Source organism: Zeus faber (assembly GCF_960531495.2).
Source record: "Zeus faber genome assembly, chromosome: 1".
Classification (NCBI taxonomy): Eukaryota; Metazoa; Chordata; class Actinopteri; order Zeiformes; family Zeidae; genus Zeus; species Zeus faber.
Window position 1 is genome coordinate 58,466,207 of NC_137193.1, and position 16,144 is coordinate 58,482,350.

General features: G+C 45.1%; 1 protein-coding gene across 1 annotated transcript in view; it reads left to right on the top strand.

The window, feature by feature from the left end:
* Nucleotides 1-16,144, top strand: part of hmcn1 (hemicentin 1) — a gene marked incomplete at its 5' end in the record, with an annotated part of 97,534 nt that overhangs the window by 20,302 nt on the left and 61,088 nt on the right. The window contains 10 exons of the mRNA XM_079997955.1: nt 921-991; nt 3,016-3,174; nt 3,362-3,484; nt 5,556-5,727; nt 6,158-6,264; nt 9,498-9,618; nt 9,894-10,157; nt 10,251-10,395; nt 10,565-10,686; nt 13,882-14,151. Of these exons, the coding sequence (XP_079854081.1) occupies nt 921-991; nt 3,016-3,174; nt 3,362-3,484; nt 5,556-5,727; nt 6,158-6,264; nt 9,498-9,618; nt 9,894-10,157; nt 10,251-10,395; nt 10,565-10,686; nt 13,882-14,151 (1,554 nt within the window). The remainder of the gene's footprint in view (nt 1-920; nt 992-3,015; nt 3,175-3,361; nt 3,485-5,555; nt 5,728-6,157; nt 6,265-9,497; nt 9,619-9,893; nt 10,158-10,250; nt 10,396-10,564; nt 10,687-13,881; nt 14,152-16,144) is intronic.

Below are 16,144 nucleotides of genomic sequence, written 5' to 3' on the forward strand. Positions count from 1 at the left end.
AGATAGATACACTGTAAATAGATAGATAGATAGATAGATAGATAGATGGATAGATAGATAGATAGATAGATAGATAGATAGATAGATAGATAGATAGATAGATAGATAGATAGATAGATAGATAGATAGATAGATGGATAGATAGATAATTATTGCACACAGCCTTAACTAATTAGCAAATATTTTTGTTTATTCCAAATCCTCATTTGTACAGTGTCTTGACTAATACACCATTAATTTCACAATGTAACTTAAACTCATAGCTCTTAACGTTGTTGTTTTGTCTATATTACTTCCATCAAGCTTCTTATCCAAAACTCTATCTGTTCTCAATGTTTGGCTCATGACATGGACAGCTGTTACTGTATGTCAGCATTGCAACAGGGGGACAGAGGACAGAGAGAGAACTGAACTGAACTCATTCCAGAACTCTTCGTCTCTATCTTGTCGACACGACCTGTGTATGTGTGTGTGTGTGTGTGTGTGTGTGTGTGTGTGTGTGTGTGTGTGTGTGTGTGTGTGTGTGTGTGTGTGTGTGTGTGTGTGTGTGTGTGTGTGTGTGTGTGTGTGTGTGTGTGTGTGAGAGAATCTCCATAGTCATTAGAGGATTCATCTGCTCTCAAACAATGATACTCCCGGTCACTCATATCATCTGTTCGTACCATCTCTCTTCCTCTGTGTTTTCATTCTCTCTGTCAGTTTCATGTTTTCAGTTTCCTCATTGTTTACAGGACATTCCCCTTTATCTCAGTATAAAATGGTGATGTTTGAACTGGACTACCCTTATCTAATTTGTCAATACAAATATTTGGCAAGAGTGGGGAATTTAAGCCCCAAAACTATTTCAGTTCATTTTTTCTTTGATAAACACAAGGGGTCCCTATTTATAATAAGACTGTTTTTCCACTGTTTCATTGCAGAGATTGGACCGGTTACCATCACAACAGACCCAAAGAAGTTCCAGTATGAGCTGAGAGAGCTGTATGTCCAGGTGGGTTGAGCACAAAGGCCCAGACGTAGCTTTTATAGAAATGGACTTATCATCAAGGTGCCCTTGTCAGCAAGGCAGAGCTTCCCCAATGGCTCTCTCCATGCTTACTGCAGGAGATTCTAAGACTGTGGTTTCACCACTGAAGCTCATTTGGAGCCTAATTAGAGAGTTTTACTCAGGGTGGGGGACTGGGAGTCTGTATGTCTACCCTGAATTGCAGAAAGGTCAAAATACAAAGTTTCCCATAAAACCAAACTGTAACCCACCAAATAAGAGAGGTTATTAGAATTCCAAATGAGTGTGTATAAATTCAACATAGGTCAATAGGCAGTGTTTGTCAAATGCATTCAAGGTAATTTTCACTGAACTACTATAAATTAACTACTCCTGTATTATAAAGTAGAATTTCCATATAACTTTGCTCTGGTTAGACGCATAACCCCATTCAAAGTTTTTTTACTATACTTTACATGACAACTTAACCTTTGAAAAAAGTTATTTTTGTTGACTATGGCTGTAGTGACTGTTATATTCTAAAGAGGCCAATATTTCTCCCGATCCCCGATTTTCCATCTCCAAACAGTGTATAAAAAAATAACAATTGGACCAGTGACAACGGCATCGCGTAGATCTTCGTGCAGTGGTTCTGAAAAGAGGGAGGACGTTGACAGAGAACAGTTCCCTCCTTGTGCTCCAATTAAGCAAAGCAGAAGAACTGGAACGCTCCTGAGACACCGGAGCACTTGCCGAGCCGAGCAAGGGACGGAGAAAGAATGAACTTTAAAGTCAAACAAGCAGCTTTAAGAAGCCTTGTGGGGAAGAGTCTTTGGCAGGTTTTTCGTGCATCCTTGGCGCGTGCTACTGTTGATTCGACGTTTCGAGCCGGTTGTTATGTGTAAGGCGGTGGCCCTCACAGAGGTCCCGTTTCCTTCAAAAGTGCTTCTTGGTTCATAAACTAGTATAGCCTCCCGTAACCTCTTCACCTGAATACCCCCCAAAGAAGGTTTTAGCCTTAATACAAGAAAACCGGGCTTGTCTGCTTTGTAATTAAGGGAGTTGGAGGGGGGAGGTTGGGTACCACTTCATATCTTCGAGCCACAAAAGGGAAACTAAGTAGAGGGGGTGGAATGAAGGTCCCCAGGATGAGGGGTGGAGCTGGCATTAGGATAAGAAAGGAGGATTTTTTTTTGTTTTGTGGGGCGCAAAGACACTGAGGAGTCCTCCTTTTTTCACATTACACTCCCCACCCACTGGGTAGAAACCATGGAAATAGCTCTACTCCAGATGTTCCTCCATGTGATTTTGTGGACGAGCGCCCCAGTGATCTTCACAGACATGATACGTGCCTGGAATGCCGCAGAGGATAGCTGTCTTTCACCTGAGAAAGAGAGGGAGACAGATGCGACGCGCGTTAGGGAGAAGAAATGGGAATCTTGAGACTAACAGGGATGGACGGGATGAAGTGTGAGGAAAGGCTGCGAGCCAACGGATATCTAGATCTGCGGACACATCGCATAACCCGCTACCCAGCAGCCCTGTACCTTCAGTGGGACACACCTTTGTTCATTTACTGTTATTAAGTAAGTATACATAAGTAAACGTCACAGCTATTTCCAGAAGCCTTAAAGCACCGTGTTAGGGCCCGCCGTAATAGCGCCTGTTAAGAGCAAACTGTGGTATTAGAGATGCAGTTATGGCTGGATCCATCAATCACCAGACAGAAGTAAAGTGCTGCACTGTAATCATTTTGTATGTCATTCCAATTTAGATCACAAACTGTCATTGAAAAAACACCTGGACGGGCTAGTAAATCTTCATTTTGGTTGCGCATGTTTCTACACACATGGTTGCACGGACGCACGCACGCACACACATGCACGCACACACACACACACACACACACACACACACACACACACACACACACACACACACACACACACACACACACACAAAAACACACAAACACACACAAACACACACACACACACACCATTTTCCCATTATGTACTACACACTTTCAGGGTGGCGGGGACTGTCCCGAGATGAGTATCGGTGCCATCAAGATCGCCCTTGAGATCTCTCTGCCGGGGTCCTACATTTACGTCTTCACGGATGCCCGATCCAAAGACTACAAGCTGACGCACGATGTGCTGCAGCTTATCCAGCAGAAGCAATCACAGGTTTGGAGATTATGGCTAAGTATTTTATGAAACGCACTGAACTGTTATGGGGTGTTAATGGATGTCATTGTGCATGTATGTGTGTGTGTGTGTGTGTGTGTGTGTGTGTGTGTGTGTGTGTGTGTGTGTGTGTGTGTGTGTGTGTGTGTGTGTGTGTGTGTGTGTGTGTGTGTGTGCGCACATCTAGGTGGTGTTTGTGCTGACAGGGGATTGTGATGACAGGACTCACATTGGCTACAAGGTCTATGAGGAGATTGCCTCCACCAGCTCTGGACAGGTTTTCCATCTAGACAAGAAACAAGTCAATGAGGTGAGTGATGCACTTTTTTATATTTCAGAGTTCCAGGGATGAAGGATAACCCAGCGTGGACCCTTTTCCAGGATTACCTTCAGTACAGATTCCATTGGCCTCAGTTCTGTTTGGGCTGTTTCCTTGTATATACATCATATATATAGTGAAGGAGTCGAAGGGCTTCACAGCCTCTCACATGTCTCAAACTGTCACATCATCTCTCTCACGATTTCTCATGATCTCATGATTTCACCAGGTGCCTTCATCGGGTGCTCCCTGAGGGCCGAAATTGTTCCATAATTCTCCCATTATAAGACCAATTTTATTGTATTTTTCCCTTTTTTTCATCAAAACATGCTGCAGAAAGTTAGCATTTGGTCTAGGACTGCCCCCTGAAAGTCGACAAGTCGAATCATCAGTCGGAAACCTGGAAACCCAGTTGATTCTTCAAGCAATGTTTTTTTTTTGGGGTGGGGGGCTGGGGCGTTCAATCAGTGTGCAATAAAATAACAGAATAAAACAAATAGGGGCTTACAAAAATGTACAGGGATAACATTTCAATGAGGAATTATAAATTAGATGAATCATAAATATATCTTTATATGTGTGAATAAAACAACTAAAAACAGTGTGTTTTTAGTTGTTTTATTTGGAGGAAGAGCAGAATCAACACTGCTTTATTTTCTGCCCATTACGCATGTACTTTTACTTATTTGCTAAAATAGGCTATGTTTTGTATTTGGAGTCCTAATAGCAAGTTATGTCAATGAAAGCAAGCTCAATACTAGCAAATACATTGGCTTGACCTCCAGGCAGTTTCAAATGGAACGGCAATATTGGACAGCCAAGGTTAAAATGTCCAAGTAATAAAAGCCTGTGTTGAATACAGACAGGGAAATGATTCTGTGAAAAAACCTTCTCAGTTTTACCATGTCTCCACACTGAGAAGATTTGGGGAACTGTTTGACCTCTCCCATACTCCTGGCCCTGCCTTTTACTCCCATGCTCTGACAGCCCTGCTCCAGTCTTCCAGGTCTGGTCGCAGCTACAGGGCCTTAGTAGGAAACCTCAATTCATATTTTTTATGGTATGAGTGGCCTGCATTTTTTTCTCAGTTATATGTGACACTGTGATCTGTTTTTCTATAACAATGTGGGCAGCCAATGTGGTCCCAATTGGACACATCTGATTGGAATCGATTTGAATGTTGAAGTCAGAGACAGAAAGACCAAGACTGGTGGAAGTTTTTCCAGAAGTGGCTGCAGAAAAAAGCTAAAGTCTAAAGTTGGCTCTTTTTGACTTCTCGTCCTTATCTCCATTAGCTGAAATATTCGAGCCGACCCTCCAATACACACTCATTTCAGAACGAAAGCAGAAATTGTAACTTCGGGTCATTTTAGTAATGCGATCAGTTCAATCAAATATGGACCACATTAAAAAACATTTAAATGTATGTGAACAGAACTGAGACCTGAGGCCTGGGTGGGAATGTAGCCGCAGGAAGGATTTCTTTATATGGCAGAGTGGATTTCAGCTCTGTGGATAGTCTGTGTACATAGAAAAGCTCAAGCTTTATGGTCGACACATTGAGAAATAGACACGCTCACTGAGCGCCGTGAAAGATCGCCCGGGAGTGACGCCAGTGTTTCATTTCACTTTTAAAACTTTTTCATTCAGATTTCCACAAAGATTAGTGGAAATCAAAGCTCGGTAATATATTGCTCCTCCCGCTCCACATACGCCCTCTCCATTGGGGGTTCTGGGTTGAAGATTGTCGGAGCCTGGGTCCCACGCAGGAGCTGCTGGGGGCTCCGCTGGTGGTGTGGGTGGGTCGTGGGTCAGGGCACAGGAGGAGTCTTAGGCACTTCCTGTCCTGCCGACAGCCGTGCACATGTTGAGGGGACGACCTTGTAAGCAGGCGGGTGGGGGGGGGGGTCTATGGAGTGCGGTGTGTTTCTTCATGTTAGTGTAAGAATGAGATGTTGGGGGGGAAAAGAAACTATTTCAAGCAAGTTTTGCAATCTTCTCTCTTCTGTGACCTGACCTGTGTAACTCAGCTTCTTCTCCAATTTCCCCGCGATGGCCGCAGATTCTGAAGTGGGTGGAGGAAGCCGTGCAGTCGTCCAAGGTCCACCTGCTGTCTACAGATCACTACAGCGGGGTCAGCAACACCTGGCAGATGCCCTTTGACCCCAGCCTCAAGGAAGTTACCGTGGCCCTCAGTGGCCCGGCACCTGACATTGAGATACGAAACCCAAAGGGTAGGAAGAACTGCTTCCCACACGACACGCACACACACACACACACACACACACACACACACACACACACACACACACACACACACACACACACACCCACACACACACACACACACAAAAGGCAGTTCTCAGCTCTCTTTTTAAAAGACTTTTGTCTTTAAAAAGTATACGATCATTAAAGACGAAAGAAACTACCCCAAATGTCCTTTGAACATCTTTAACTCTTCTCTGACCGTTACGTTGTCCAGTGCTCGGGTGATATTATTTAAGATCAGGTAATACAAGGTCAAAACTCAGGTCCGGCAAAATGTTTCATACACCCATAACTTATCGCCGGCCGCGCCGTGAGCTGAGGACTTTTGATTAGCGCTCGTTTGGGCTGCGGAGAAACGGACCGTGACTTTCTCTTTATCGCCGTTTTGCTCACCAGGGAAACTAATAGGGAAGAGTGACGGCATGACCGAGCTCCTGCACATTCCAAACTCTGCCAAGGTCGTCAACATCAAGGACCCGCAGCCCGGGATGTGGTCCATTAAGGTACGCATGTCCTTCCTCTCCTGGAAATGGAAACTCTGTGTGGTTCGAGGATAGAGATACATTGACATTTTGTGATCACTTTACCGTGCATGTTGTGGGTTAAAAGCGTCTACGGTACAAGCAAGCAAAAGACGAGGCCATTTTTGAGCAGAACATTTTGAAATGTTTTACTGGCATATGGAGATACATTATATCCAAATCTATATCCATGTCAGTATACTGTGCTGCATCTCTGTTCTTCACAACCTTTTTCAGGGGATTTACCCTCCAATGTGCACCATGTTTTTGGAAAGTGAGTTTCAGGTGACCTACTTCGGAGGACGTTCAGTCAACAGCTGATGTCAGGAAATGACACACATTCTTATATGAGTGATTTGTTGGGGGGAGCCGGGACGGCCCCTGTGTGCTCCGAAAGACCCCTGCGGAGCCACTTTCTCGCGGCTCCGCGTGGCTGTTGTGAGTTAGAGCCAGGTCATGATCTATAGATGCAGCGATAAAAATAAATACTATACGTCTGTGTTATGTCAAATTAGTTCAGGAGTGCGTTCATTTAGGGATGCGGAGCAGATTACTGATAAAAGTCTTTCTTAGTCCTGGCGTTTCCTTCAGGTCTAATTAGACACTCAATTTACAAAAATAATTTCATACCATATGGTTTTTATATTTTAATATGTCAGTCTTTATTATTGGATGGCAGCGCCGCAGCTCCATAGTCTCCAAATCAATGATACATAACTGGATATCATATCATATACATCAAATCGTTCACTTGATCGGTATATGAAATCGTCAGCTTTGAACGGTGTGTGTGTGTGTGTGTGTGTGTGTGGGTGTGTTTTTTTTGCAAACACGGTGTCCTCGCTAAATCCAAATGAGTGATAGCCAGCCATGGAAGTGAGCGTTAATGTGTGACATGATTTATTTATAACATTTCTATCGCTGATATATTTGAAGCCAGGAATTTCCAGCTGTGCCGACACTTAACCTCTGGGTTGATCTCATGCTGTTCTGTTCTGCCAAACACACAAGTCTCAGGACCCTGTTTTACAGAGAGGAGCGAACAGGGCCGAAGACGTTTAGAAGTGAAGTATTGCCGCTTCCGCAAAGAGCACAAAGTCGCTGACAGGGCCGCTTGAAGCCACTGTTTCCCCTCCCGTGTGGAAGGTGCAGCCTCCAACAGGCTTTCTCCAACTTTCGGCTGATAGTTTACTTTGGATGGTTCAACCGGAAAACGGCTGCATGTCATTAATCGGGCTGGGGGGGTTCCACCCTCTTCCCATGCTGTGTTCTAAAAGTAATGGTCCGTGACACCCCAGTGTAAGGTCCTGCTCATACAGTAGATTGTGTGTGAAAAGGAGTTGAATCCACTTTAATCTGCCTTTAATTGGATACTGTGCTGGTGGACAGAGCTGTATGTTCACCCCTCACCCCCTCCATCTGTCTTCCACTTTCCTCATCCTTCCTCTGTCCCAACCCTTACCAAAACAAAATACTTTTGAAATCCTACCCCATCCGGTTCCAATAGGAAATGTCCCAAAATATCACAGAAATCCTTATGACCTTTTGATATTTCATATAATATTCTATTGAATCCTTTCATAGGAATCCTATATGGTCCTATAGGGTTTCTAAAATATTTTTCAGTCGCAGCCTTCCATCCTCCACATCTTCTCTTTATTCGCCGTCTTCACCTCGCTTCTCCTCCTCTCGCTCTCTTGACCAAGAGTCCCTCCTTTTCTTGGCTGTTCTAATAGACGGGCGTCCCTCTAAGAAGAGAATCTATCACATGGTAAAAAAAGAAATGGGGTACAAAAAGCGGGACTGTATTTTAACCGGTCTAGAAGCAACAAGAAACTTGCGGCGCTGCCTCCTGCCAAAACCAAGTGGCCAAAAAGAGACTTAATGCTTTCTGACCTTTAATAACACAATACGTTCCAGGTTGCTGCAGCTCCGTGGACTTTGCGGTTTCCACTCTCTTCCACATTCCACACAAGCATTGTTCCTACCAGTTGTAGGTCGTTTCGATTGGAATTTGCAAGCCGGATCTGAAATTTAGGAATCGTCGTACTTTTTTTACGTTTCGTCCTGTTTGAATTACAGTACTTTAGAAGTCTTGTTGCTTGAGTCATCTTTATATTTAAACAAGGTCATAACTATATCTTTGTGTCCGTTCATCTCTCTCTGAACTAAACTATCTCTTGTCCAGAAAGATAAAACATCTGTGGCCTTAAATCATAAGCACATCTCACCACAGCTCTGCCAAAAGCGTCCTTCAGTGGCTTCATCCAGGCCAGTGTGTTAAATAGGGAACCGAGGGTCTTAATGTCCCTGGTGTTTGCCACCATTTCTCATTGTCTTGGGCGAGAGCACGACCCTTAAAGTGTCCCTCCTCCAGTTATGACCCCATTGACTTACAAACCGAAGACCGGCAGATCCTTCTACAGCAGCCGTCAGGGCAGGTTTAATGACCCCCGACGAGCATTGTGCAACTGAAGAAGAAGAAGGCTGGGCATGAGCATCTGAGGTAGATATCGCCACCCACACACCCGACCGAACTCACTTACTGGGAGGTTTCCTCGTGAATGTTGTTTCGGCTGGACGGTCTGATTCAGTAACAGCGCTTTGTTCTGTGTGAACTGTAGACTGTAGAGGTGTTTTACGGGCTTGTGTGCTTGCACTCAAATCAGAAGCGCTTAGGTGTCATGTGACCCCAGAACCAAGTTAAATATATATATATGTAATACAGTTAAAAATTTTGTGTTTAAAGCAAATTGTGTTCTGTTCCAACTCATGTTAAATGGCAGTTAAAATGTTCATGCAAAATTCTGCATTGTGAGTCACCTGAGGTGAGGAGTTTCCAGCGCTTGCCAACCTGTATTTCATGGTAATTACCCTGTCTCTATTCCCACCGTGCTTCAAAGGGCTTCTGCACGATAAAGACGACATAAACTCACTTTAGTCACACGCTGATTACAGTGGCCTCCTTTCCCTAATTAAAGCACGGGCTCCTAACTGAATACTTTATCGAGTCTTTGAGTTCTAAATGTTTTGCGCGTGAGCGATTTGATGGTGTCACCCGACGACTGCTTTGCCCTCTCTGTTTTCCACACAAGCCATGCAGCTACCGATGAAACCGAAGAAACACAACCGTTAAGTTAACGCTTACGAGGGTCTGCCAAATAAATTTAAAAAAACATCACCGATGCTGTATGTGCATTATCTTGATTCGACAGACGTCGAGTGAAGGGAGACATTCCGTCCGCATCTCAGGCCTCAGCACCATCGACTTCCGCGCCGGATTTTCCGGGAAAGCCACGCTGGACTTCAAAAAGACATCCAGTCGGCCGGTTCAAGGTCAGCGTGCTGAAATGACCGCCGAAACTCATAGATGCTGTCATTTTCCAAACGTCTGGAGCGTTTTTTTCCTGTGTCCATAATCAGTTTGAATGATATCCTCATTTTCTTTCATCACCCCCTCCTTTGAGCCCGTCTATCTTACTATACAAATGTGGTAGGTGAATTATGGTCTTGTTGTGTTCCATTTATCCTCTGTACAGTATTCGTTTCAAGCGCGTTGGTTGGTGGGTTTCCGGACTTAAGATGTAGTCAAATCTGTGTTACCGCCCCAGGTATTCCCACCCACATCCTGCTGAACACCACGGGCCTCAACCCTCCGGCTCGTGCCGATACGCTGGAGCTGCTGTCCATCACAGGGGATGTGGTCAAAACCCTCCCAATACATTTTTACCCCGAACGCCAGCCGCCCGGCATCTGGAACATCACAGAGTTCATTCCACCCAACGAGGCTTTCTTCCTGAGGGTATCAGGGTACGATCGGGACGGGTTCCTTTTCCAGAGAGTCTCCAGTGTGTCTTTCTCCAGTATCATACCAGGTACGCAACAGATAATGACTCATTGGTTAGTGACTGACGGACAATCCTATTCATTTGCGCAATTAACTTTGTTGTTTCCTCTCTCCATGGCAGGTGCCCCTAAGGTGCTCATGCCCGCCACGACCCCTGGTTACTACTTACAGCGAGGAGCCATCACCTGCCAGGTAGACAGCCTGATCCCCTACACCCTGCGCTTCACCAGGGATGGAAAGCGACTGGGGGTGGACCAGCTCTTCAGGTACACCAAGCAAGAGATTAAGGGTTAAATTCATTCAGCCAGCTGGCCTGTAAAACTCGATAAAAATGCCTAATATATGAACACAGCCCCAGTATTTCTATTTGTAAGCAAAGGTAAACAGTCCATTATATTATGTTGTTTTTTTCTTTTCTGCTTTTATCATTCTCAGGGAGTCGGACGGTGCATCATGGGAGATAGCCCAGGTTTCTCTGAAGGACGAGGGCTATTATGAGTGCATCGCTATCAGCAGCGCTGGAACCGGGCGGGCTCGCACCTTCCTGGATGTGTCAGGTTAGGAGGAAGTCCTGGACTATTTTATCTATTTAACGTAGTTATCTGACAATAATTACTTTGTAATTCTGAGCGCGCACATAGGTGCAGGTACACACAGATTTCACACAGATGCACGCATTTAAATGTATGCACTCCCTGAAAATGCACGTTTTGGCTCGGAATCTTGGCTGTTGTTTTGGGGAATTTCAGGACACATCTAAATTATTATCAGATCTAGCCAAGCACCCCATGGTTCGAAGTCTAACCATTCGCCCACACCAGAAGAAACACGCAGCGACAAAGCAGCCGCAACCCATTCATTTACAATGGGAGACGGCGACAAGGAGCGAGGGAGAGTGACTCGATGCAAAGTGATCCAGGAGACTAGGCGGTGGAAGAAAGAGATAATGCATTTCTGCTGGTCTGTCCGCTAAAAAACGCTGAACAAACCCTAGACTTTGGTTCCTACCAAACTTTTGTTCGCAGAATGGAGGAGAGGCTTCTCGTTGCGGGAGCCGGTTTCCCCATGCTTTACGATCCGACTGTTCATTTAAAGAAAAAAATGATGCAGGGAGAAGTTTTAGGAAAGGGTTGGGATGCCTGGTGACACATGATGCACTGAGGTAAAAATGTGAAATTCCAGGTTCGATCGCTGTTGAGACTGTCCCTGTACTTCCATCTAATTTGATTGAAAACACTTCCCATGTACAGTATGATCAGAACGCCTGTGAATATTTTTTGAGAAGTTAATCTGACATCTGAGGTATAAAATATATAGAACAATATATAATACATATAATAAATATTATATATATATTATATTATAGATAACTATAAATTTATATTTCTTTTTAACTTCTGTATATCGTTTATACCCTCATATACGTACATCCTCAACTAGAGACAGAGTGTTGCAGTGTTTCATAATTTCTATCATTATGTTGAAAAGTGCAAGAGCGGAACAGGAGTTGTGGGTCATGTGGCATACATTTATATATTATATGTTATAAACAAATATAAATAACATTGCTTCTGCTTTGAGCGTACGGTAAGGCCAGTTTAAATAGTCAATGTTACTTCTGCAATAAATAGGCCTTTATAATGCTCTGCATTCAGAAACTATGTTTGACAGAAATTTGTAAAATTGCAAAGAGGGGCACCTTGGGGATTCCAGATCCGAAAACCGTTGTAGAATGGCTCATCAACTAGACAGCAGTGTTTATCTTAGGTTGAGAGCGGTTCTCAGTTGTGGACATTATTAGCCCATTACCACCGCACGGTTGCCACCCTCCATCTCCATGTGTAATGAGCTGGCACACTCAATTAGGATTGTTTAATGGCAAAGGACTGGCATACATTTGCCTGTGTGAACAGCTTAACAGTTCTGATGGATGAACATGTGACCCGCTACAGAATTCCTTAATGCAACATCTGAGGTTTTGAGGAGCACACATGCATGTATGCACGCATGCACACATGTAGCGCAGCAGGCAGAATACCACATGTGAAATGGTCCAGCAAGAGGAACCGTGTAGTTTACTTCATGCACAATAGAACATAATGCTTACACACACTCCTGCTACTTAGGGAATTCGCTGATTGCGTAGTGTTGGAATCCAAGCACCAGGGGACATGTGCTTGAGTTTATCAGGTGCACAGACCCTATGTGGTGGCAAAGTGAATGGAACCTTATGGAGGGTTTAATCTGAACATACAAGTTGACTTTGTAAATCCACGTCTCATAGGGAATGATTCACAGAGTTATGGCTTGGTTTGAGTGCAGGATAAAACAATGCAGCTCAATGATATCGGATAAAAGAATACATAATTCAAACCAAAGGAAACTGCTACACAGTGGCCTCAATCATATTAAAAGGCATTTCTTTCACAATCCCAGATAAGTGCTGTTTTCTGTGTTGCACGCTACGCTAATTTTTAGAGAGGATGAACAGGAAGCAAATGCGACCGGAACCCCAGAGGAACTAACTTCTCTGTGTGCTAATGTCATTTCACCTCTTGTCGCCATGCAGCTACATTTTCTTCCCCCTGTTCTCAAGTCTGCTCAGGTGGACTTCCGTCACTGTCGCAGATCTTTTCTTTTTCCACCTCACTCCCGGTGTGTCACCACCTCACTCCAGTCCTCGTTCCTGCACCCCGGGGTGAACTGAAACTTCACCGATACGGTCGGCGGCAAGTTGAAAAAAAACGAAATCGAGTTGATCTTGTGATGGAGCAGATGTCGGCCATTGTGCCGAGGACAAAACGACAAGAAAATGACGTGTGAAACATGTAGGTGGAACTCATCACTCCTAACCTGCATTGGGGGAGGAGGTGCGTCCACCCCTTTAACTCAGCCTTTAACGACGGCTTATTTTCTGCCCCGAGACCAGGTTGAACCCGGGCAGCCTCAGCTGCTGCTCGGGCCGATGATATTCTTAACAGCAGGATCGCACAAACCTACGATCACTCAGGAGTGCGCGGACATACTGTGAATTCCCAAATTTAGGTCATCCCAATCCCAGGGAGCTGTGCTGAAACCCCCCCAGCATCCTCCTCTCTTCCATCAGAAGCCAAGACGCCCACCACCAACGCCCCACCACCCCCCCAAACTCAGTGTACTCCTTCTTGTCCAGGCTCCGCCTCCTGGCTCCCCTCTGAAGAATGATTGACGACACATGGCGGCTCAAGGGATGAGCGTTTAGAGAGTTTAGTTCATGATGAGTATCTGTTTGAAGGAGAGAGAGAGAGAGAGAGAGAAAGGAGCGTGTGTAGCTCATTGACGAAAACCAGAGAGAAAGAGCCTGGTGAGATTATGTTAAAAAAAAACGTATCCGCAACCAAGAGAAGGACTGTGGATGTTGAATGGGAATGAATGAAGGTGAATGCCACCCATTTTCACTATTAGAGAGAGCCTCATTGAGATGAATGGACTATCTGCTGTGAATTCCATTCGAAACAACTTGACCTGAACTGAAGATGAAATTTCTGCTCGTTTGAGCTTTCTCCTGACCCTCTTCTTCATTTAGGGAGGAAGCTTCACCTTGATCAAAGGGTGTTCTGAGGCACTGCAACCAAGACAAACTATTAAAGGACAGATTTGTTTTTCAGACAAGGGCTTATGAAAACATTGTCTCACGTGAACTAGCTTTACGTGGGACGAGACTTGCACAGATAGAACCGTGGGCCTGAAAACATTCCGTCCTGTGTCTGCAGAGCCCCCTCCAGCCACCACGGTGGAGGGCAATGTCACGGCGTCCCCCGGCTCCGACGCCGTCCTCACCTGCCACGTGGTCAGCACCGTGGCCTTCAACCTCACCTGGCTGCGGGGAGGCCAGGACGCCGGGCTGGACCCGCGCACCCAGAGCCTCGCCAACCTATCGCTGGTGCTGCACGCCGTCGCTCCGGACCAGGGCGGCTGGTACGAGTGCGTCGCCGTCAACGAAGGAGGGGCAACCGTGGAGCGAGTCTACCTCACCGTGCAAGGTGAGACCTCGCGAGTGTATGTCCGTTGGTGCATGAGTGTTTTTGTGTGCATGTATTGAAAAAAGTGTGCACTGAAAAGAAGGAAAACATGAACCAACTTTTTTGAAACATGAAACAAAAAATTAAGTAGTCAATTCAAGTTCCCAAATTATAATTTCAAAAATTTAGTCAACTTAAAAATATTACTTGAATGACTTGTTTATTACTTCCAATTGTTAAACGTTGGTTCAATGATTCACTGATTTACTATTTTTTAGTGTGGGCATGCCCTTGTACATGCACCCATTCGGTCTGAAATTAATATTGTGAATTACGAACTGAAGCCCAAAAAAACATTTTGGGGTTGCAGAACATGTGGTTCCATGCGAGTTATTTCATCAATATTGTGCGTGATTTAAATATATAGAAGTCATGATGGAATTGGGTTCCTTGTTTTTGTGTTTGTGCGTGTCTCTGTGTATCTATGTAAGCGTGTATGTACGTGTGTCTTTTTGACAACCCCAAGATTTATACTGCATGGAAATGTGACTCTTGGCAAACACGGCCTCCCTCCCTAAACACATGATCATCTCCCTGTGGACTTCCCTTCCTTTGTCTACACCCCCACTCACCCCGCTCCCTATAATTCACCCTAATACTTAATGGGACGATTGAAAATGATTTAGTCCTCACTCTCAAGGCGGCGCTGGCCTCACGCTTTCCATCACTAGACAGCTCCTCTGGTCCCGTCGCTAACACCCCAGGATCAGGATTCGGGAACGCAGCGTCCTATGGTAGATGGGAGAGTGCAGCGCCGCCTTTCTGGGGCAGGGGTTCACGAGCTCCGGTCCGAGACAGGAAACGGCTGTGTAATACAGCACTAAAAGCTGCCATTAGCAGTCAGCCGGATCCCCTCCAGGAAACACATGAGGTAGAGAGAGCAAGAGAGAGAGAGCGAGAGAGAGAGAGAGAGAGAGAGAGAGAGAGAGAGAGAGACAGACAGACAGACAGATTACTTTATTAATCCCTGGGGCGGGGATTAAATGGTTATTGCAGCCAGATACATTGAATCACAGATGCAAAAAGGTACATAAACACAAATATTCACTCAATATTCTCAACACTCTAACTCAACACTCAGTATAATCAAATATCAATTCAAACACTACAGTGTGAAAGAGAAAAGTGATCAGAACAATAAGCAAACAAAAAGGCTAAGTCCAATAGCAGTCGAGATACACTCAGCGCCCGTGCAAAGAGCATAGTGCTAAAAACAAATGACAAAAGCAAGTTTAGCCCACAAACAGTTCAACATCAGCAGGCCTGGCAAAGGCAGATGAGTTGTAGAGTCTGATAGCACCTGGCAGAGTCAACCTCCTGTATCGCTCCTTTACACAGCGGGTTGAACAAGTCTGTTGCAAAGGTGCTCTTTAGCTTGGCTGACATGCTGTGTGGGCGGTTGGAGGTGTTATCCAAGATCACCAGCAGTTTTGCCAGCATTCTCTCCTCCACCACCTCCTCCATTGTGACCAGCTTGGAACCAAGACATACCCTTTGCTTTGATGCCTTCATCCCCGCACACCACAGTATAGAAGATGGTGCTCGCAACAACAGACTGATAGAACATGTGGAACATCTTGTCGCAGACGTTGAAGGATCTGAGCCTTCTCAGCAAGTAAAGCCAGTTCGGGCCCTTCTCGTAGATGACCTCGGTGTTCGTGGACCATTCCAGTTTGTTGTCCAGATTGATGCCTAGGTACTTGTAGGACTTGATGATCTCCACATCATTCCCAGTGATGAAGACCGGAGAGAGTGGGGTCTTCTTCTTCCTGAAATCCACCACGATCTCCTTTGTCTCGACCACGCTCAGCTACGGGTGGTTTTCCCCACACCACTTTACAAAGCGGTCAACCAGGCCCCTGTACTCCTCCTACCAGTCGCCTTCCACACACCCAACATTGGCAGCGTCATCCGAGAACTTCTGCAGATGACAGGATAAGGAGTTGTGCTTGAA